Genomic DNA, 23,822 nt, shown 5'->3' with positions numbered 1-23,822 from the left:
ATCCGAGAGTGCTGAAGGAATTGGCGGCTGTGATTGCAGAGAACCTTGGCCATTATCTTTGAAAACTCGTGGCGAACGGGGGAAGTCCCGGATGACTGGAAAAAGGCTAATGTAGTGCCAATCTTTAAAAAAGGGAAGAAGGAGGATCCTGGGAACTACAGGCCAGTCAGCCTCACCTCAGTCCCTGGAAAAATCATGGAGCAGGTCCTCAAAGAATCAATCCTGAAGCACTTACATGAGAGGAAAGTGATCAGGAACAGTCAGCATGGATTCACCAAGGGAAGGTCATGCCTGACTAATCTAATCGCCTTTTATGATGAGATTACTGGTTCTGTGGATGAAGGGAAAGCAGTGGATGTATTGTTTCTTGACTTTAGTAAAGCTTTTGACACGGTCTCCCACAGTATTCTTGTCAGCAAGTTAAGGAAGTATGGGCTGGATGAATGCACTATAAGGTGGGTAGAAAGCTGGCTAGATTGTCGGGCTCAACGGGTAGTGATCAATGGCTCCATGTCTAGTTGGCAGCCGGTGTCAAGTGGAGTGCCCCAGGGGTCGGTCCTGGGGCCGGTTTTGTTCAATATCTTCATAAATGATCTGGAGGATGGTGTGGATTGCACTCTCAGCAAATTTGCAGATGATACTAAACTGGGAGGAGTGGTAGATACGCTGGAGGGGAGGGATAGGATACAGAAGGACCTAGACAAATTGGAGGATTGGGCCAAAAGAAATCTGATGAGGTTCAATAAGGATAAGTGCAGGGTCCTGCACTTAAGATGGAAGAATCCAATGCACCGCTACAGACTAGGGACCGAATGGCTAGGCAGCAGTTCTGCAGAAAAGGACCTAGGGGTGACAGTGGACGAGAAGCTGGATATGAGTCAACAGTGTGCCCTTGTTGCCAAGAAGGCCAATGGCATTTTGGGATGTATAAGTAGGGGCATAGCGAGCAGATCGAGGGACGTGATCGTTCCCCTCTATTCGACACTGGTGAGACCTCATCTGGAGTACTGTGTCCAGTTTTGGGCCCCACACTACAAGAAGGATGTGGATAAATTGGAGAGAGTCCAGCGAAGGGCAACAAAAATGATTAGGGGTCTAGAGCACATGACTTATGAGGAGAGGCTGAGGGAGCTGGGATTGTTTAGTCTGCAGAAGAGAAGAATGAGGGGGGATTTGATAGCTGCTTTCAACTACCTGAAAGGGGGTTCCAAAGAGGATGGCTCTAGACTGTTCTCAATGGTAGCAGATGACAGAACGAGGAGTAATGGTCTCAAGTTGCAATGGGGGAGGTTTAGATTGGATATTAGGAAAAACTTTTTCACTAAGAGGGTGGTGAAACACTGGAATGCGTTTCCTAGGGAGGTGGTAGAATCTCCTTCCTTAGAGGTTTTTAAGGTCAGGCTTGACAAAGCCCTGGCTGGGATGATTTAACTGGGAATTGGTCCTGCTTCAAGCAGGGAGTTGGACTAGATGACCTTCTGGGGTCCCTTCCAACCCTGATATTCTATGATTCTATGATTTATAAACAGTGAGAGAAGTTGCTCATCACTATGTGAGTCTTAAAATCTGCACTGAACAAACTAGATTCAATTTGTAAGTATCTGGGATGCTCACCTACTAAAATATTTTATGATTAAACAAGGTAGAAATCTTGATGACATTTATATATAAATTACAGTTAAATGATCAACCTGTTGTGCCACAGTGTATAAATGTTGTTCTATTTTTCTTTCTTTGATGAACAGCATGACAGGGGATCAGCATGAGCCTGATTTCTATCATCACTATTACTCTGTCAAAAATTTTCATTCTTCTTTGAGTGATGGTACTTATGTGTATTCCACACATGGGTGTGCATGCGCCTGAGTCCGGAAGTGTTTCATAGCAGAGTTCGTTGACCCGCACGTGTGTTGTGCATCCCCTCATGCTCCCAGCCCAGGGTGTAATAGGTAGTGCAGGTCGATGCCTCTCCACCTTCCTCTTACTGCCACATGGCATGAGTTGGAACCCCTACTCCTTCACGCTCATAGTTTTTCTGAGCGTGATTTACCTTTCACTCGGTGTATATAGTTGTAAATGGTTGTATATAGTCTTTCTAGTATAATTAGATAAGTTAGTTTAGTTAGTGTAGTTTCTTTCCCTTTTGTGGGACTGATCCCCCTCCCACCTCCCACACTCCCCCGGGGACTATGTCCCAGATTCTGGGATTTAAAAATTCTCAGTGAGTGACAAGCACCAGCAGTGCCTCAACTGCCTCAGCAAGGCACATGTCACAGTGCGCTGCTCAATCTACAAGTCCTACCACCCTGAACCTGGGAAGCTCGAGAGCTCTGCCTCCATAAGTACTTGGTGGAGGAAGCTATGAGACTGAGGGTGTACTTGGATCTGGGACCAGCAGACCCCCCTGTACAACGACCATCACAGGTGGTGAGTGCCCCTCCAGCACCTCGCATGCACCGGAGCTATCTGTACCAAAAGCCAAGGATAAGTCCTGGCATGAGAGTAAAAAACACTCTCCATGGGAAAAGAGCAGATCCCCTCCATGGATTTCTCCCAAGCACAGTGTTTCCTCCCCAAGGTGGGCCAGATTGAATGAGATGTTGCACATGGATCTGGCTGGACCAGCACCCAAGCTTCCCCATGTGGAGGGTAAGACCACGCGCAAATGTGATCTGATGGTACCGACAGCAACCCATGCGTCCAGAACACTCACCGGTGTGATATATGCCATCATGTGCCAGCAATGCCCCTCTGCCATGTACATTGGTCAAACTGGACAGTCTCTACGTAAAAGAGTAAATGGACACAAATCAGATGTCAAGAATTATAACATTCATAAACCAGTCGGAGAACACTTCAATCTCTCTGGTCACGCGATTACAGACATGAAAGTCACTATTTTACAACAAAAAAACTTCAAATCCAGACTCCAGCGAGAAACTGCTGAATTGGAATTCATTTGCAAATTGGATACAATTAACTTAGGCTTGAATAGACACTGGGAGTGGCTTAGTCATTATGCAAGGTAGCCTATTTCCCCTTGTTTTTTCCTACCCCCCCCCCCAGACGTTCTTGTTAAACCCTGGATTTGTGCTGGAAATGGCCCACCTTGATGATCATACACAATGTAAGGAGAGTGGTCACTTTGGATAAGCTATTACCAGCAGGAGAGTGAGTTTGTGGGGGGGGGGTGTGAGAAAACCTGGATTTGTGCTGGAAATGGCCCAACTTGATTATCATACACATTGTAAGGAGAGTGATCACTTTAGATAAGCTATTACCAGCAGGAGAGTGGGGTGGGAGGAGGTATTTTTTCATGCTTTTTGTGTGTATATAATAAGATCTTCTATACTTTCCACAGTATGCATCCGATGAAGTGAGCTGTAGCTCACGAAAGCTTATGCTCAAATAAATTGGTTAGTCTCTAAGGTGCCACAAGTACTCCTTTTCTTTTTGCGAATACAGACTAACACGGCTGTTACTCTGAAACCTGTCACCGGTGTGTGTGCTCCACCCATTCCACCGGTACCTCTGCACCTCTCAGACAGGCCCGCCCCGCAGATGCCACCAGGCGCTTCTGGCACCTTCATGAGCACACCATGAACTTCTGGGCGCTCCAAGCCTTTCTCGTTAACGAAGGAGCTGGTCCTACCATACACGCAGTCTCCTCTCCTCTGGCAATATCCCTATTTTGGAGCAGTGGTTCTCAACCTTTCCAGACTACTGTCCCCCTTTTAGGAGTCTGATTTGTCTTACGTATTCCCAAGTTACACCTCACTTAAAAACTACTTGCTTACAAAATCAGACATAAAAATGCAAAAGTGTCACAGCACACTATTACTGAAAAATTGCTTCCTTTCTCATTTTGTATGTACTACATTTTAGTTTGTACTGACTTTGCTAGCGCTTTTTACGTAGCCTGTTGTAAAACTAGGCAAATATCTAGATAAGTTGATGTACCCCCTGGAAGATGTATGTGTACCCCCAGGGGTACACGTACCCCTGGTTGACAACCACTGCTCTGAAGGATGAACCGCTGCTGCTGGAGAACTCTGTCCTGTTGCCAAACCACAGCCCTCCGGTACCGACGGAACTCCCTTTGCCGGAACTGTCTTCAGAGCCCAAGGAGTTCTCGGAGCCAGAACCCTCGTTCTCCACAATGTCACACCGAAGTCCAGACTTGCGCACAGACCACCTTACCCCCCAGTGTATGTTCTGGCAACAGAAGCCTGTGATTGCTACCCATGGGGCCCACCAAGACCTAGGGACCCTTCTTTCTGGCCCTCCTGGGGACACTGGGATCCCTATCGCAAACACTATGCACCATCTAATGCATCCTATCGACCATCCCCCATTTGCCACCAGCGTCATTGTTTTATGAGGAAGAGACAGACATCGAACTGGTACCACCGGCTCTGCTACATCCTCATTGTCTGATGAGGCACTTATTCCCCTCCTATTCTCTTCACCGGACAACCATCGCCAGTACCAGGACTTGCTCCTAAGGGTAGTGGCAGACCTAGGTATCCCGTTGGAGGAGGTTCAGGACATGCAGCACCAGCTCCTGGACATCTTCCAACCCCAGGGGCCCTCTTGGGTAGCTCTAACCATTAACAAGGCCATCCTCCAACCCTCACGTGCAGTATGGTGCACCCCCACCTCCTGTGCCCCCACACCTAGGAGGGAAGAGAGGAGGTATTTCATACCTGTAAAAGGGCAGATTTTCTTTTTACGCATTCCCCTTCCTCCCCCCCACAGCTCTCTAGTTGTCCACATGGCAGCGGAGGGGGTGCACAAGCACCCACAGAAGTCTGCTCCTCTGAACAGGGCAGCAAAGAGGATGGACCTGCTGGGCAGGAAGGTATATTCATCAGCATGACTACAGTTCCGAATTGCTAGCCAACTATGATTTTAACAACTACAACAGCATAGTAGAGCTGAAGGACAAGCTGCCACTGGACCAACAGCAGGAATTCCAGGCGCTGGTAGATGAAGGGCTGCCAAGGCGGGCCTCCAGGCCACTGTGCACGCGGCCAACACGTCGTCTCACCCTCTAGCAACTGAGGTCGTTATGCGCCAGGCTTCATGGCTACTATCGTCCAGCTTCCCCTGGGAGGTCCAAAATACCATCAAGGACCTGTCCTTTGATGAGAACAAACTCTTCCATGAGAAGATGGACGAATCCCTCCACTCACTGAAGGACTCCAGGGCCACGCTACGGTCCCTGGGTATATATACCCTGGCCCTGAGATGCGGACAGCAGAGGCAACTGTTCTGCCCACGCCCACACGCTCCATACCTAGCCTACTACCAACGTTACCAGGATCCTCCATGTTGGTGACACCAATCTCAGTGGTCATGCTTACCAGCCTCCGCCATGATCATCTCCTCAACCCTCTCCCAGCAACAGGCAAAACCTCAGTTTTGATGTGAAGCTTGAGAGCCACAAACCTGCCCTGATGCCACCCACGATGCCCCATATCATATTTGGAGTCCGTCTTGCCCTGTTCACCCACAATTGGGGCAAGATCACCATGAACAGTTACTTACTGGAGACTATCCACCACAGATACTCCATAGAATTCCTCTCATTTCAACCACATCGACACCCGCCCCCCCCGCAACTCCTCCCTGAGGACCCATCCCATCATTCTGCAACAAGAAGTGGATGCTCTGCTCCTCAAGGGTGTGATAGAGCAGGGGGCAAGGCTTTTACTCACTGTACTTCCTCATCCTGAAAAAGTTCGCCCCATTCTAGATCTCCAGGTGCTGAACACTTACCAGAAAGTCCAAATTCCATATGGTTATGCCAGTATCGATTGTCCTCTCCCTCCCTAAGGAACCTGGTTTGCGGCTCTCGATATGAAGGACGCTTACTTCTACATGGATATTCACCTGACCCACTGCAAGTTTCTCTGTTTTCAGGTAGGATGCCCACACTACCAATTTCAGGTCCTCCCATTCAGCATAACGACAGTGCCATGGATATTCACAAAAGTATTTGCCGTGATAGCAGCCCAGATGCGCTGCCTTGGCTACTCAGTATACCCCTACCTCGACGACTGGCCCCTGGAGACACTATCCACCAAGAAGCAATCGCTGTGATCTTTGCTCCTTACAGTCTCCTGGCATCTCTGGGTATCTGCGTCAATGAGGAGAAGTCAGTGTTGATGCCTACACAGAAGATAAACTTTATTGGAGTGCGGCTCGACTTTCCCCCAGCAGACCACTTAGCAGCACTGACAGCTCTTATCAAGGATGAGTGTCACAGACCATGCTTCATGGTCCGCTGCTGCTTCTCCTTTTTTTAGACATATGGCACCCTGCACCTATGTAACACTGCATGCATGTCTCCATATGCATTGTCTTCAGGCCTGGCTCCTTTCCATATACAGACCCAACAGAGACCCTGTGGACCCCAGGGTCATTGTTCCCCAGACCGTTCTGGCCTCCCTCACATGGTGGTCCGATCATTCCAAGATCATGATTGCTACCCTCTTAATCCCTCCCATACCACAAATCTTTATGCACCCCAACACAATCTGCTTCATGAAGAGTTTACTCAACACTTTTCCACCAGTACTCAAGCCCACACTCCTGTGGGACCTTAATCTTGTTCTCTGTGCCCTCACAAACTGTTTGCAACGTGTGAAAGTGACATTCAATGAAAGTAGCCATCGCCTCAGCCAGACGGGTCAGTGAACTACCCATGATGGTGGACCCGCCTGACACAATATTTCACAGGGACAAATTGTCCTTGGGTCTCCACTCCAAATTCCTCCCAAAAGTGGGTGTCGGAATTCCACCTAAATCAGAGCATCCACCTGCTAGTTTTCCACCCTAAACAACACGCTTCCCCTGCTGACAGAGCCTTGCACTCCCTCAACATCTGCTGTCCACTGGCATTTTACCTACACAGGACTCGACCCTTTCAAACATCGCCAAAACTATTTGTGGCCATTGCTGACTGATCCCTTTTGTCCCAAAGCATCTCAAATTGGGTATTGGGATGTATCTGCAAATGCTACAACCCATCCCAACACCCCCACACACACACATACACAGCAGCTACAGACACCACCAAGGCCAGGCCATACTGCAGACCACGCTTCCATTGGCATTCTTGCACCCACCTCCACGCTAATCATTGCTTGCGAGTCACCATGTGTGGATACATGTAGGGACCATCACTCAAAGAAGAGGTCGTTACTTACCTGTCACGGAAGGTTCTTCGAAATGTGTGGTCCTTATCCACTCCCCACCCTCCATCCCTCTCCTTCAGACTGGATTCCATGACAGTAAGAAGGAGATTGGAGAGGCATCAACCTGCACTACCTATTATACCCTCAGCTGGGAGCACAAGGGGACACACCGCGCACATGTGGGTCAATGGACATTGCTAAGAAACACTTCCAGACTCAGGCACATGCACACCCAAGTGTGGAATACAGATAGGGACCACACATCTCGAAGAACCTCCAGTTACAGGTAAGTAACCTCCTCTTTTGTGATGTTCCTTAAGGCCAGAACTATAACACCATATCACGAATGAGTGCCATTACTAGATTTTCAGGTTTCTAGCTACATGACAATTCTACCAAAGGATTTTTTCCCTCTCTCTATTACTCACAAATAATAATTTGGCAGAACAAGCCTTGACTTATGCTTGATCCTAACCTCTTATTGTATGTGTGGAAAGGAAAAATCAGCTTTTGCACCAGAAGGGAACTAATGTGTGAAATTTTTTAATTGGTTGCTTATATTTCAAAGTTGTTAAATTATACAGTAATGTCATAGACAGCAGAACGCCATTTGGAAAAAAAAAAGGGGGTTATTTTACATTTTGGCTGTATATGCAATAGAATTCATACAGTTAAAATATTAAGTGTGGGAGAAGATTAATTTTCTACAGATGTTATCTTAATTTTTGTGTAGTGGTGTCAAGAAGGAATTCTAAATAAATATAAGCTTTTGTAGCAGGCTCAAAGCATTGTTAAAAATAAGGCATAAAACTAGGAATTTCAGTTTTTAATAATGTACGTTGTCTAATCTCAGTATAGAAACTGAAGTGAAAGTTGTCACTGCCTTAAAAATATGGTGTGATACTTTTTTTTAAATGATGTTTTTGATCCGGGGGCTGGGGTGGTAAACGCAGTGCCAAAGTCTTTAAAAAGACAGATTAATTCTGCCTGGTTTTGCTGCTGACACACTAATACTAAAGGTACTGTGGGAGGAATAAGGAAAAAATGAAGCCATGCTTAGATCTGATTTCCTACTTGTGTCCGTCTAGGTCATGAAGAAGCTAGGTTTTGCTATTTCTCAGTGGTAAATGTTTCACCTTTGGGTTAGAGAGAAGAGCCTATCTCATTCTTTTCTTCTGCAACATGTTTATTGCAATTGCTTTTTAAATTGGGTTCTTGTGTTAGTAGTCAACTAACAGAATAAAATAGTTCATGTGTAAGACGAGTGTTGCATCCCATTGCTGCAAGCTCGAGCCATGACCTTAAGTGGTTGGAATGTAACTTCAAATTTCTGTGTGCTCTGACGTACACACAGACCTTTTAGAACTCTTTCTGCTGGTGACAGAAGTTTATTTTTTAGTACTATTGATGTTTAATGGAAACACTGAAAGTTATACGTACTGAAGGATCAGTACTGTTTATAATGTTTCTGTATCTGTTCTTGTTCTTAATTACTAGGAACTCAAGATCTTTATTAAGAGTTCATCTGCTCTTTCTTTTTATCCTATATGTGATTTCCCGACATTTTGGATGGTTTCTATAAAGAGCGTACTGTCAGATATAACACTCTAGTGAATAAATAAATGATAAATAAGCAGCAGGGGCATATGAACTTCGACTTAGAAATCTATTTGTAATACAAATATAAAAAATCATAATTATATGAAATAGTAGAATATTTCATATAATATTTTTTGATACAATATCAAAAAATATTTTTCAAACTTCAGGGTGTCACAGCTATTCTTTAAGTGGCATAAAATACCGACAATACTGAATTAGACAAAGGGTTCTAGCCCTCAAAGGTGTGACGTTCTGGAACAGCCTTCCAAGGGGAGCAGTGAGGGCAAAAAGCCTAACTGGCTTCAAGACTGAGCTTGATAAGTTATGGAGGCGATGGTATGATGGGACTGCCTATAAAGGCATGTGGCCAGTCTGCGACTGTAAGCAGCAGATATCTCCAATAGCCGGTGATGGGACACTTAATTGGAGAGGGCTCTGAGTTACTACAGTGAAGTCTTTCCCAGGGGTCTGGCTGGTGGGTCTTGACGACATGGTCAGGGTCCAAGTGATCGCCATATTTGGAGTCAGGAAGGAATTTTCCTTCAAGTCAGATTCACAGAGACCCTGGAGTTTTTCCACCTTTTTCTGCAGCATGGAGCAAGGGTCACTTGCTGATTTAAACTAGTGTAAATGGTGGATTCTCAGTAACTTTAAGTCCTTAAACCATGATTTGAGGACTTCAGTAACTCAGCCAGAGGTTAGGGGTCTATTACAGGAGTGGATGTGCGATGTTCTGTGGCCTGCAATGTGCAGAGATCAGACTAGAGGATCATAATGGTCCCTTCTGACCTTGAAGTCTATGAAGACAGAGGCATGTCAATAATAATTTACTTACCAATATCCAGGGCCTTTTATATGAAAGGATTATCATAGAATCATAGAAGATTACTGTTGGAAGAGACCTCAGGAAGTCATCTAGTCCAACCCCCTGGTCAAAGCAGGACCAACACCAACTAAATCATCCCAGCCAGGGCTTTGTCAAGCCGGGCCTTAAAAACCTCTCAGGATGGAGATTCCACCACCTCCTGAGGTAACCCATTCCAGTGCTTCACCACCCTCCTCGTGAAACAGTGTTTCCTAATATCCAACCTAGACCTCCCCCACTGCAACTTGAGACCACTGCTCCTTGTTCTGTCCTCTGCCACCACTGAGAACAGCCGTGCTCCATCCTCTTTCGAACCCCCCTCTTCACGTAGTTGAAGGCTGCTATCAAATCCCCCCTCACTCTTCTCTTCTGCAGACTAAACAAGCCCAGTTCCCTCAGCCTCTCCTCGTAAGTCATGTTTCCCAGCCCCCGATCATTTTCATTGCCCTCCGCTGGACTCTCTCTCGAATTTGTCCACATCCTTTTTGTAGTGGGGGGCCCAAAACTGGATGCAATACTCCAGATGTGGCCTCGGTAGTGCCAAATAGAGGGGAATAATCGCTTCTCTCGATCTGCTGGCAATGCTCCTACTAATGCAGCCCAATATGCCATTAGCCTTCTTGGCAACAAGGGCACACTGCTGACTCATATCCAGCTTCTCATCCACTGTAATCCCCAGGTCCTTTTCTGCAGAACTGCTGCTTAGGCAGTCGGTCCCCAGCCTGTAGCGGTGCATGGGATTCTTCCGTCCGAAGTGCAGGACTCTGCACTTGTCCTTGTTGAACCTCATCAGATTTCTTTTGGCCCAATCCTCTAATTTGTCTAGGTCACTCTGGACACTATCCGTACCCTCCAGTGTACCCTCTCCCCCCAGCTTATTGTCATCTGCGAACTTGCTGAGGATGCAATCCATCCCATCATCCAGATCATTAATAAAGATGTTGAAAAAATCTGGCCCCAGGACTGACCCCAGGGGCACTCCGCTTGATACCGGCTGCCAACTAGACATCAAGCCTTTCATCATTACCCATTGAGCCCGACAATCTAGACAGCTTTCTATCCACCTTATAGTCCATTCATCCAAGCCATACTTTTTTAACTTGCTGGCAAGAATACTGTGGGAGACTGTATCAGAAGCTTTGCTAAAGTCAAGATATATCACATCCACCGCTTTCCCCATATCCACAGAGCCAGTTATCTCATCATAGACGGCAATCAAGTTGGTCAGGCATGACTTGCCCTTGATGAATCCATGCTGACTGTTCCTGATCACTTTCCTCTCCTCTAAGTGCTTCAGAATTGATTCCTTGAGGACCTGCTCCATGATTTTTCCAGGGACTGAGGTGAGGCTGACCAGTCTGTAGTTCCCCGGGTTCTCCTTCTTCCCTTTTTTAAAGATGGGCACAATATTTGCCTTTTACCAATGGTCCGGGACCTCTGCCGATTGCCACAAGTTTTCAAAGATAATGGCCAATGGCTCTGTAATCACATCAGCCAATTCCATCAGCACCCTCGAATGCATTAGATCTGGACCCATGGATTGCAGAGCACTTTGCAGACATACTGTATGCAGGAAATGTTTCAGCCATCTCTGCAGTGAAATATAACAGTATCTATCAGTACCACACAAAAGTTCAAGACATGGAAGCAAGAAGAATGCTGTATCCAGTTGAAACTGCAAGGAGAATTTGGTAGTTTTGAGTATCATACCTCAAACAGAAATTTGTCCAGGGCTATCTGAAAGTTGGCACTTCCAGCTGTGTAGTGTTCTGTGCTAGGGCTAGAATACCACCCATCAGATCACCGGCCACAGTTCCAAAACAGATACACGTATTTATTTCAATTTATACTGCAATTTTAAAAAAGTGTCCATCCCCGATTGTGGGAATCTTTGATGGTCTCTTCAAAAGGTATTACACTTGAATAAACTAGTATTTATTCAGGTCAGTAACAATGCATAATATCTCTACAGATGTTGCTTGGATGTCTGCCATTTAGTCGTATGCCCAAGTCTGCTTGTTTTGTGAGATTATTGTTGTGGTTTGTATTACATTAGTGCTTACAACCACCAACAGAAATTGGGGTCTGATTCTGCTAGGCACTGGACAAACGGTGAAATGAAAAGTGAAAGACAGCATCTGCCCAGAAGAGCTTACAGTCTAAATAGACAAGAAACACAAAGTGTTAGATCAGAAGCAGACACAGAGAGGTGAAGTGACTTGCCCAAGATCACTCAGCAAGTCAGTAGCAGAAGCCTAATGAAATCACAGCTGGAAGTAGTGTTGCTGCAGTCTGACTCCTCAACTCTGTAAATTGCCTGTAAATGGCTCCACATGCAGTAAAAATAAATGTTTTTTCCAGTGTGTACTATATTTTTATTTGTAACTTTTCTATAAAGAACTATTTATGTTTGAATATAGTGTATTAGATGTCAGAATCAAATTGTTGCTTTCTACTGGTATGAAAAATTGAAGTCAAACTACCACACATTGCTAGAGACTCCACTTTTCTTCAGAGATTTCAATTCTGCATAAGAATACAATTTTTAAGAATATTTACATTCCCAGAGCAGTCTATACAGGATGTATTTTGTGTTGCCTTGCTATATGATGGCATTGTCTTAGGGTTGTTTTTTTTAATTATTTACGTGTTCTTGGGGACAGGATATTACAAAACTAATCTTCAAATGTTGTAGTATGTTGTTTACTTCATTTTTGAATATGTAGTTATGGTTTTGCTTGAGCTGCAAAGCCCGTTTCTGAGAATTAGGTTTGCAGGTCTCTGGGGGAAGAGCATATGACTGTGTGTTTCGGTTTTTTTACTTCTTTTTAGTATCTGTGTCTGTTATGATGAGAAACATATTCAGTGTCTTTTTCTTTTTACCTCCCTTCTATTGGATGCTGGTATCTTATCTGAAATGCAGCATTTCTGATTAGGATTATAGGAGAGGCTGCTTCCTCTCTGGACTCACTGCTGTGTGATGCATCAGTAAGGTCTGTCACACCTTTTTTAATGACTGTTTTATATGACAGGAAAAAATCAAATTCCTTCCTTTAAAGCAAAACATTTCACAATGCCGTGACTTTGGGAGGAGTGTTCTTTATTATCCTGGATTTTATGACTTCCTTTAAAAGTTTACAATGAAATATTTTTAAAAATGTACTCATTGCCAAAACTGTACACATCTGAATGTATGTATGTTCACAGAATACACACTGTGACCATATATTGTCTTCATTGTCTTAAGAGTTTATTATAGTAGTTTGATTTAGTTCTCTTTGAAACAGGTCTAAGTCAGAGCGCATTAGTGGACTGTTAATGCACATCAGCAGGGTGCACATTGTTAGACCGTGGCAGGCTAACACGGGCTAGATTCACACCCTAGTTTGCTGTGTACTGAATGTCCATATAGACAAGCCCTAAGAAAGGTGTAATTCAGGTGTGTTTGTACTGAATATCTGTTACAAAGTGAAGAAGTAATTCAGTCACCATACTGATCTGCTGAGACTGTCAGCAAAAGTGTCAGTTTTATTGATATGGACACTTGTCCAGTAAGAACTGGACTTGTATCACCAACTAATATATTATTTAGTTTTATGGTGGTAGTGCCTACTGCACTGTTAGGAATAACAAAAGAACAAGCCCTTCACTGAAAAACTTAGTCTAAGCATAAGAAAAAGAGATTAGGTTGATACAAGAAACAGATGGGGGGCTGCCCTTTAAAAGATAAGATATGGTAAATACGTAATGGTGCAGTTATTTCATGACGATAACACTGCCACCAGGTGATGCTGTATTGCTTAATTCTGCAAAGGCAAATGTCAAAGAATCTGATTAGTTGGTGAATGTAGCTTGTGACTATTGCTCTTTAAAGTTTCACAGCCTCCTAACCAAGACCAAAGATAAATATTCTGTCACTAAATGTAGGAGAGGTAGAGGGTATTCTCTGTGATTCTCAAAGCTGGGCAAACAGTGCTTTTGATGGAATTGAGATATGTTTCAAATTCATATTCTGGCCTAGCATTTAGTAATTCTTTGACTGTCAATCTACACGGAAAAGACTGCTATTTTAACAAGTAAATAACCTTGCCAGAATAACTAAATTCAAAGCTGGCAATTTGGTTCTTATGAGACATTTATTTTTAATTTTACAATTAAAGAGGATAAAGCATTCAAACATTTTGAATAACTTCATGATTTTTGGTGAAATGGTCATTTGCTGTTTTTTTAAAAAAAGGTTTTGTACATTGTTCTCAAGTAGCTATAACATTGATCTCTGTGTTTGTAATCTTAAAATGGGTTTCCTTTACGCTTGCAGCATTATATATAATCTTTTTATATCCAAGGCTCTGAGCGTTCACAAATGTTCGGTAATTCTCAACAATGGCTTTACTAGGTAGATTGTAGCAGTAGTATCCTCATTTTGCAGATCTGTAAAACTGAAGCACAGAGAACTGAACTTGTCCACTGTCATTCAGCCACTAAGTGGCAATGCTGTCAGCAGAATGCAAGATTCCTGACTAGTTAGGTGTACTGGTCACTAGACAAACATTTTTACTATATACATCTCTCTCTTTATTATGTCTGATGCGTAGTAAAACCTGCAGTTTTACATAAACCACCACTTCGGTGTAGTTTAAAATGACCTTGGTCATCAACCATTTTCCCTTTTTAATTTTCATTTGCTATAGTCAGTGTTAGGCTGTTGGCATTGGAATGCTATTGCTTAAAGCAGGAAGAAAACCTGTGACTATGCCATTGTGTGCAGTTGGAGAGAAAGAGAGAGGAAAAGGGAAATCTAAACTGGAGGGGCTAGACAGCATGGAAAATATTCATCATAATTAGCTAACCAATAAAACATTTCATTTTAGTAGCCCTTTGGGAGTGATGTTTTTGATAGAGAGAACTTTTTTTAAATGATCACATTAGCATCCTGAAATGCTTATCATAGAATAACATCACTTAAATATATTTGAATTAGTTCTATCTCCCCCAGCAAATTATTTTAATAATGATGAGATTCTCTTTGCTGTGTCATTGAAGAATTGTACCATCTTAAGCCGTCAAAATCTAGTAGTCATCCTCACTTTTTTACTGGATGGAAAACCACTAAGGGAATGTTTTATACTGTGCTTTCACCACTGGAGACCTGGTTTCAGTTGTGTATTAAGTGGCCAATAACAATGATTTTGGTTTCAGTCTAGATCCCTGTGGCTATTTGTGAACATTACAAAGCATTTTGATACAATTGTCACAATAGGTAGTCACTATTCAAGAAAAGCCCTTGGACTAGAATGTTTGCCAAGGAATGGTATGACAGAACAGATTTGAGCAATTAGCAAGCCAGATCGTGCTCCAGAGTGTTCATTCTGCACATTGCCACAGCTGGTCTAACTGGAAACCTTATGGTCTTCAGATCTGTCAGGTGCATTATAAGGAATCTTCTCTTTAGCTGTGTCAGTAGGATTTGTGTTAAGCTTGTCTTAGCTGGAATTCACTCTTTGCATATCATAAACATGAGATATTTCAGCCCATGGCCTAGGCAAATTGGCAGAGCTATGTGTAGGAAATCTATAGCACATACATTATAATGTCTGACAGAACATTTATATATCTTTGGATGATAAACTTATTTTTCTATTTTTTTAATTGTAGGTTAGTCATTTCCCACATTATAACATTTGATATCAATCCCAGGCATCATAGCTGGAGACTTACTGAATGCCCAGTGCCTGCAATGACCATTCATCTTGATAGTTAAAGATCATCTGCATCAGTTTAGGTCTCATAATACAAGCATCTCATGTTTTGTTGCTGAGTTTACTATAAAATGCATTGGAAAACTTCATTCTTGGAGCAGAAAGAGCAACATATTGGAAGTTTTGTTTCATACTATTTAAAAATGTTTATCCAGTCTTTATGGTTCAGACAGATAAATCGGCCTCTTTTCAGTGTCCATTGGTCAAGCAGTTAAGTCCCGTGTTTCAGCATTGCCCAAAATGTACTTTTAGCAACCATATCATTATTTAATGACAACCTTCTGAGCACAGTGGAGCTGCTATTTAAAATATAAGGGGGACTGATTTATTTAAGATCAGCTGTGGTTCTGCTGAACCATGTCTTTCAAATGATCGAGGAATCATACTGTCTGTGGATTGTGCAGCATCGGTGGCCATTAGACTGTGTGGAAAATGTTTGGAGTTTTTTCCTTGAGAGCCCATTCAAAAATGTGTTTTAAAAGAATCTCAATATCAGCAATAATTGAGAAGATTGATCGTTGTTTATCTTTCTGGCACTGTGGAACATGATTCTTTATCCATGTTCTTAACATATCACTTGCATCTTTGACATGCTGCTAAAAAATTTGAGATTAATACAAAACTACCCAGAAATAGCAATTTAAGGAATGTTCAAGAGAAATGGATATAAAGACTTATTTCGCAAATACCTTGTTAAACTGTGCTTAAAAGTTTGAGATAATAAAGTGGTTCCTTTACGGGTATTAAACTAATTTTAATGTAATTATTCATTGACATAGCTGTGCACTGCTGAGCATTGTACTTGCAAATCTGTTTGTAATGGCATTCGAGGCATTTTGAAAGAGAGTGGGGGGCTGAATGGAAGAAGGAAATAACTTAGTCTTCTAAATGCATACCATAGCTATCAAAAATACCAATTTGTGACCAACTTGATATTTAATTGCTGCTTCCCATGGGTGAGTTTGCTTGCCTATTCCTTGCTTACCTTACATGTACAATGTACAAGTCCTTCGTGCATTTATTTGGTTCATGGTTTATTTTTCATACCCCGCTGGTTTTTGTTGTGTTTGAGTGATCTACCTACAATGCTGTCAGGAGAAGTATTTCCAGTCTCTAGTCTTACACAAGGACACAACTGAGTTTTTGTTAATCTGGGAAATTTTGGCAGCTCTCCCAGATGCTTCGGCTTGTTGCCCTCAGGTTCCTCAAATACAGTGTACAGATTACTTGAAGCAAATGATGGGTGTGTTTCATTATATGTAGAGATTAATATATTAATAAGTGGAATGTGTTTTAAATTAAACGTGAATTTAAAAAAAATTCATTAGAGTTATTTTTATGGGCAGATTTCATCAGGTACTTTGGTTTCAGTTTGGTTATTTAAAAACCTTTATATAACTTTTTTAATTAACATGGTTAACCTGATTTGCAAAGATAGGTAAGACATGTACCCTGCCCCAAAGAGCTTATAATTTAAATAAATCACCTGACAATGTTACCAAGACATCATACACTAGCCAAAACATTAATCTAAAGCAGGGATCGGCAACCTTTGGCATGCACCCGTCAGGGAAATCCGCTGGTGGGCTGGGACGGTTTGTTTACCTACAGCGTCTGCAGGTGCGGCTGATCGCAGCTGCCACCGGCCGCGGTTCGCTGTTCCAGGCCAATGGGGGCTGCGAGAAGCGGCGTGGGCCGACGGATGTGCTGGCCATCGCTTCCCGAACAGTGAACCACAAAACCTGCAGGTAAACAAACCGTCCCAGCCTGCGAGCAGATTTCCCTGATGGGCCGCGTGCCAAAAGTTGCCGATCCCTGATCTAAAGTACTCTGAAAATGCAGATTTTGAAATTAGAATGTCAAGAAGTGTTGGATTTTAGGAGGGAGAACTGCTATTGTGGAAAAAGATTTGCTACTGAGTTTAATTTTTTTCTTTTTAAATTCATAACAGATATTTGTTTCCCTTATTTTTCCTGGAATTAGGCTGAGCAACTAAAAGGGTGGCTATTTAACTTTCTTTGAGTGTTAAGCCAATGAAATTGATGCTATGTGGAATTATGTGGGTAATATTTTCAAAAGTGCCTAACTGAGTTAGGGGCCTAAGTCTCCCTGGAATGGAATTTAGGCTCCAGACACAGTTAAGTGCTTATGAAAATGCTACCCCGTAGCAGTGAAGCAGTCATCTGTCAGGGATGAACCAGTAGTTACCACTTCAGAAGACATATGGTTGCCTGATGTGGCTTCTGTGCAGTACAGTACAACTTGATATTTGCATAGCACTCTTCACACAAACTGAATCCCAAAGTACTTCATGGAATTAAATCATGAAATAACATGATAAAAGTAGAAGGAAAAGAAATAAAATCTGCAGGGGAAAAATAGGTTTTCAACTGGAATTTAAAACGAGAGTCTTCAGCTATGCAGGGAGTAGGGTGACCAGACGTCCCGATAAAATTGGGATTGTCCCAATTTTTAGTTCTTTGTCCCACGTCCCGACCGATGCACGGTCGGGACGCCATTTGTCCCCATATTGTGGTTTTGGCCGCTCTGGCCGCTTTTTTTTTGTCCATTTCATCTGGTCACCCTAGCAGGGAGATTATTCATGAATACAGGAGCTATACAGAACACTACCACATTTTTATCCACAATGCCAAGATTGTGTTGAGGGAACATAAAGGGTGTCAGTGATTAGGGACACAGTCCAGTGAAACAGTGAGGCAGGTACTTAAATATGAGCTTCAGAGGAGTTCCACTGACTTTAATGGGACTATGAATATGATTAAGATTAAGCATACATCTAAGCACTTTGATGAATGCTATTCTCCTGCTTTACCCCCTTTATGCCTTGGTACCTCCCATATACCTAGGAGTACAAGGTGAAGCAGTGTAAGGCCACATACACCCACATCTCTCCTGGGTTGCTGCAGCTCTTATTTGGCCCAAGAACGAGGACTAGAATCTGGCCCAAGGTCTGTAAGAAATCCATAAAGATATGCGGGGGGGGGGGGGGGACTTGGGTTGGATTCTGAAATGGATGAGAACCTAGTGGAGTTGTTTGAAGATGGGAATGCTGACTGCACTACATAGTTTGTCTGAGAAGAGCCAATGGCATTCTGTACATGCTGGTATTTGGAGCAGTTATTAGTCTGTTGTATTTCAGTTTCTACTACTCTACAGCAAAAACACACCTATCCCAGGTTCTGGGTGCCTTAGACAATCTCTGAAAATTACTCTTCTTAAAGTAAATAGACTCTGATCACAGTATCCCAGCAACAATGTCAGTGTCACTGGAATTTAGTGGTCATGATGGTTTCACCTATGCTTTTCCCAAACATTACCAATGTAAACAAGGTCAGAGAGGAGATTTTTTTTAAAAAAGGGGTGCGGGGATTTCAGCAGATGTGGACTATGTGGCAGTTATAGTGGAGATAGGTAGAATGGCATATGTGATATGTGGGGCGGAGTTAAGGCCCAGTCAGTGAAGGGAATGCACGGTCACAGTCAAAGGAGAAGATAGAAGAGAGATGGAGACTTATTTGCTGTGGTCCTTTGCCTCGAAAGACCTGTGCTTTTGTTGGTTATTGTGTGCGGTGATTGTTTCATATTAAGTAGTTCTCATTATAGACTTTGTCACATTCTGTAGGTCTGATAAAAGCAAATATTCTAGGCTATCAGCCAATGAATATCACTTCTAGCACCATAAAAACATGGCGAGTTGTTGGGGTGGGTTTTTTTGGTTTTTTTTTTTTTTTAAGGACTGAACCTGCAATATGAAAGTGATACGAAGCATAAACTAAATTCTAAGCATGGTTGTAAGTGTATTGTATATAGTGCTTTAGCCATTGTCAGTTGTTTGAGAAATGGAAATTATGAGAACAGAAAGTTGTGCTTGGTCAAGACTGAGAGGATATTTTGTTGACAGTTTTCATATTTGGAATTTAAAATGAAGGTTCTTTTAGTAACACTATCAATAGCCCTGTCTTTCAGTGTCTGCGCTGATTTGCTGTCTTGTGTGTCGTTCATGCAACTGTAACGTTATTTTATTCTGTGGATGTGTCTGTAGCTTTGTCCTTGCCACTCATGACAGAGGTGCTCATCATCCGCCAATACTGCAGTTGTCCCTCTATGCCTCCAGTGCACAACAATCAGTCACTTCCTCCTTTTTCCTATGGATGCTATAACTGCGTAAAAAAATTTAATAGCATATTGTGTACCATCAACAAAAGAGTGAGACAAACTCCAAATTTTAATAATTCACACCAGAGCCTCTACTAAAGTGTCAAAAGTTAAATGTAAAGCCTGCAAACTACATAGCATGCATCAAAGATGTTTTTAGCTTATTGTAAATACCAATTTAATCCTGATTTCCAAGAAGGTCAAAAACAGCTCCATTATCCAAGCAATCACAATATTGTCAGACTGTTCAACTAGTGCTGATTCAGATTTTACATCAGTAATATTTAGGACATGATGATTAGGCTCCCACATGGTTAATGTAAAACAAAGTATGAAATAATTTTCAGAAAAACTATAAAGGAACAATAATACTCTGCTATTATTTTAGTAGTATAACACAGCTTGGAAAGTGGACAGTTAATGAATTGGACTTTTTGCCTCTAGACACCTGAGTTTAGGGTCCACATGACTTCTCAACAAAATGTTTGTAAGAGTGTTAGAAACATGTATTGTTCCCTAACCACATTTTTGGAAATGGCTGAACCATTTTAGATGACATTTCCAAAAACAAGTCAACCTGAATGCTTTAAGTTTTTAATAAAGTTGTAAGCAACTGAAAAAAAATGTCAGGTGACCTTAGCAATCAGAGTTGCTGCATGCACAGCCTATAGTACTGCATGTAACTGGGCTTCTCCTACACAGAATATTTGCACTAGATTTAGTGGAGGCTTGCATGGATTGCCTTAATGGGATTCAGCATAAAACTATTTACATACAGTAGTGACTGCTATTAACATGCATCAGATTACACTTTACCACTTTTTAATATATTAATCCAAGGGATTTGTCTCAGCATTAGTATAGAAGCATCATATATGATGACATACAAGACATTCTACAACAAAGTTTACATCGTATTCTTCATGTCATGAAGCAACATTAGGTGTGGTTCTGTTAATACCCTTTAAAATTGTCATTGAAAAAATTAATAAACAATGAGAAGTAACTAGTTGTTGGAGAGAAATACCTGATTTGGGTGGAAGATAGGAGCACCTTGGAGAAAAAACACAACCTTCCTGTCTAAATTTCATGGGAAGAATATCACTGCATCACATGTATTGACTGTATTACACCCCAAACTCCTTCAGATACCAGTTACATGGTACTATGCAGCAGGTAGATGACACTATAGTTTGATACGTGACTGGAACTCTGCTAAACTACTTCATAATTTACACATCAGAACTGGATAACTTTGCAGTGCCTCTTCAATGAGCTTTGTATAATCCAAAGATTACGTTTTATAACTGAGTCTAGTACAAATTAATACCACATTTTAACAAAGTAAAATAGAAAATCAGGTTTGAATGTACTATTGAATAGCAAATGAACGTTAATTTTTTTTTTCTCTCAAAAAATGAAAAATATTGTTGGGCACGGATGTGTCCTCTTATGAGGTGATATTTTTCCTCAATTCTCACCCTTCCCCTTCCCTTGCCACTTCCATTACAATGGAGATTTGGTCTGCTTGCTCTACAGTGATGTGTCCTTTAATATTTCCCATTAGTTTTCAGTAGTTACCTTTTGCCTGCATGTCAGCCTTCAGTTTAATGGCCTTTTTTGTGTGTGTTCATTTTGTTTTGTTTCCCATCGTGGTTTTGTTTATTTCTTTTGTTTTTTTCTGTTTTCTTTTTTTAAACCGTCGTGATGTTTGCCCTTCATGTTCCCCAATGTTTGCACATGACAAGATGTTGCCATCCCAACATTACCTCCCACTTCACTGACCAGTGCCACTACTGACCATCTAGCACCAGCCACAACTGGACCGTTGCCTTCGGCCCCTCGGGATGTCGTGGCCTCCCTCGTCTCTACTCGCTTCATCAAACTAACGTGGCGGACACCAGCATCAGATCCTCATGGAGACAACCTCACCTATACAGTATTCTACACCAAGGAAGGTATAAACAGGTAAAGATCTATGCTTGTGAATTGGATTGAATTCAGTTTTCTGCATCCTTTCACAACTCAAATACTGTCCCTTCACACTAGTTTCTACAGGCAAACAATATATGTATAGGTTTCAGAGTGATAGCCATGTTAGTCTGTATCAGCAAAAAAAACGAGGAGTCCTTGTGGCACCTTAGAGACTAACCCATTTATTTGGGCATAAATTTTTGTGGGCTAAAACCCACTTCATTAGATGGATGGAGTGCAAAATACAGTAGGCAGGTATAAATACAAAGCACATGAAAAGATGGGAGTTGCCTTACCAAGTGGGGGGTCAGTGCTAACGAGCCAATTCAATTAGGGTGGAAGTGGCCTATTCTCAACAGTTGACAAGAAGGGGTGAATACCAAGGGAGGGGAAATCATTTTTGTAGTGCTAATGAGGCCAATGCAATCAAGGTGGCCCATTTCAAACAGTTGACAAGAAGGTCAGCACAGGGAAATTATTTCTTGTAGTGGCCCATTCACTCCCAGTCTTTATTCAGGTCTAATTTGTTGGTGTCCACTATATATATATATATATATATATATATATATATATATATATATAGTGGCTCCATACAGTGTCCAAAAGCTGAAGGGCTAGAGAGGTTGCCAAAGTTTTACTAGAAACCATTACAATTGGCAGTCTTTGATATTTGTTTCAGGGCTAATTTTCAAGAGACAAGTAAAATATACTTGGAAAACAAACACTGGTAGTTTTCAAACTGAAGCGTGTTCGTGAAGTGGGCATCAGCCTGGTTTTGAATCATTGCAAAGGGTCAGTTGCATACTTTGAGCAGACTGCTTAATAGCTAAAAGTGCATGTGGACTTTATCGCCACCTATGGGATGCTGATAGTGTGCTAAACTCTTGCACCATGTTAGCCCTTAAACAGTCAATAGATACCACACCACAATATCTGAAATGCAGAAATTATTTATGTTCTAAAACCAGGGACATACTGTCAGATTCCAGATACTACAGTGTGGTAACTCTTGGTGACTGTTGACTTCTTTATGTACAAGAATTGCCATTAAAATCATCGTAGTGCTGATTATTCATGAATCTTGTGTTGGCACAATGCTTCACCAGTTTAATTCAATCCATCTAGCTTTCTTAGTAACAGGATCTGCTGCTCAGAATGTCACCATGAGGTAGAAGCTCCCCTATTTGGTAAACAGGAGTTAATACTCAGTTTAAGCAGTGCAAGTCTTCAGGGGATGCAGGGAGCTGGTGCCTCTACCATCTGGGAACTCAGGGGGCAACTTTCTGGGAATGCCTGCCTGCCTCCCCCAATTCAGGGTCTTCAGTTGTGTAAATAAGACAGCAGGAACAAGGAAGAAACTTCCTGCTGAAGTGTTTCTCTCCTGAGCAAAGGGGCAGAAGCATCCCTTAATCTTTAGAGAATTACCTAAGAAACTCCAGGGCATTACCATGTAGGCAGGGATTGATTTGCTGCTAATACCCCCCGTGGTTCTCTTAGTTTGGCCCACACAAATTCTGTTGTGGCCCTAATTCAGCAAGGTTTTTTAGCATTTGTTTAACTTTAGGCATGTGAGTCATGTCACTGACTTCAGTAGGACTTCTTGTGTTTAAAGTTAGGCACTTGCTTAAGAATCTTGCTGGATCAGTGCCTAAGGGTATGTCTACACTACAATACAACACCTGCGGCTGGCCCACATCAGCTAACTCAGGCAGCGGGGTTATGACATTGGAGTGTAGATGTTTGTGCTTGTGCTGGAGCCTGGGCTTTGCGGCCCCGCAAATGGGGAAGGTCTCAGATCCCAGGCTCCAGCCCGAGCCTGAATGTCTACATTGCGATGTTATAGCCCCACAACCTGGGTCCCATGAGCCTGAGTCAACTGATGCAGGCCAGCCGTGGGTGTTTTATTGCAGTGTAGACATACCTCATGTGAGGTGGACACAGCCCCAGTCAGCATTCCTGCAGGCTCTGTTGCTAATCTCTTTGCATAAGTGTATTTTTCTGCCAAATAAAAATAATGTTTACCTACTTTAGAAGGGTGTTATGTAATTTAACATTTGTAAAGTGTTGAGATCCTGAGATGAAAGCTGGACCTGGAGATCCGCGTACCTATGGCTAGAAAATGTGTGTAACTTAAATAAGAAGCTAAAAGAAAGTATAATGAACTAGATTAAAAGTAAGATATGACCATCGTCCTCTCTAAATGCTATGCCTTCTCGTTAAAAATGAGTGTGGTTGCTAACTGCC

General features: G+C 42.3%; 1 protein-coding gene across 9 annotated transcripts in view; it reads left to right on the top strand.

Moving 5' to 3' along the window:
• The window catches only part of NEO1 (neogenin 1), a 520,914-nt gene that overhangs the window by 392,883 nt on the left and 104,209 nt on the right, over positions 1–23,822 (top strand). For 5 of the 9 annotated variants that reach the window (XM_074965871.1, XM_074965869.1, XM_074965867.1 and 2 more), the window contains exon 8: positions 21,353–21,572. In XM_074965871.1, the coding sequence (XP_074821972.1) occupies positions 21,353–21,572 (220 nt within the window). The remainder of the gene's footprint in view (positions 1–21,352; positions 21,573–23,822) is intronic. The other 4 variants (XM_074965873.1, XM_074965872.1, XM_074965870.1 and 1 more) reach the window with 1 other exon arrangement.

The sequence above is a fragment of the Natator depressus genome, chromosome 10, assembly GCF_965152275.1.
Source record: "Natator depressus isolate rNatDep1 chromosome 10, rNatDep2.hap1, whole genome shotgun sequence".
In the NCBI taxonomy this organism is placed as follows: Eukaryota; Metazoa; Chordata; order Testudines; family Cheloniidae; genus Natator; species Natator depressus.
Note: the sequence above shows the minus strand (reverse complement) of the source record. Positions and strands in the feature narration are given on the sequence as shown.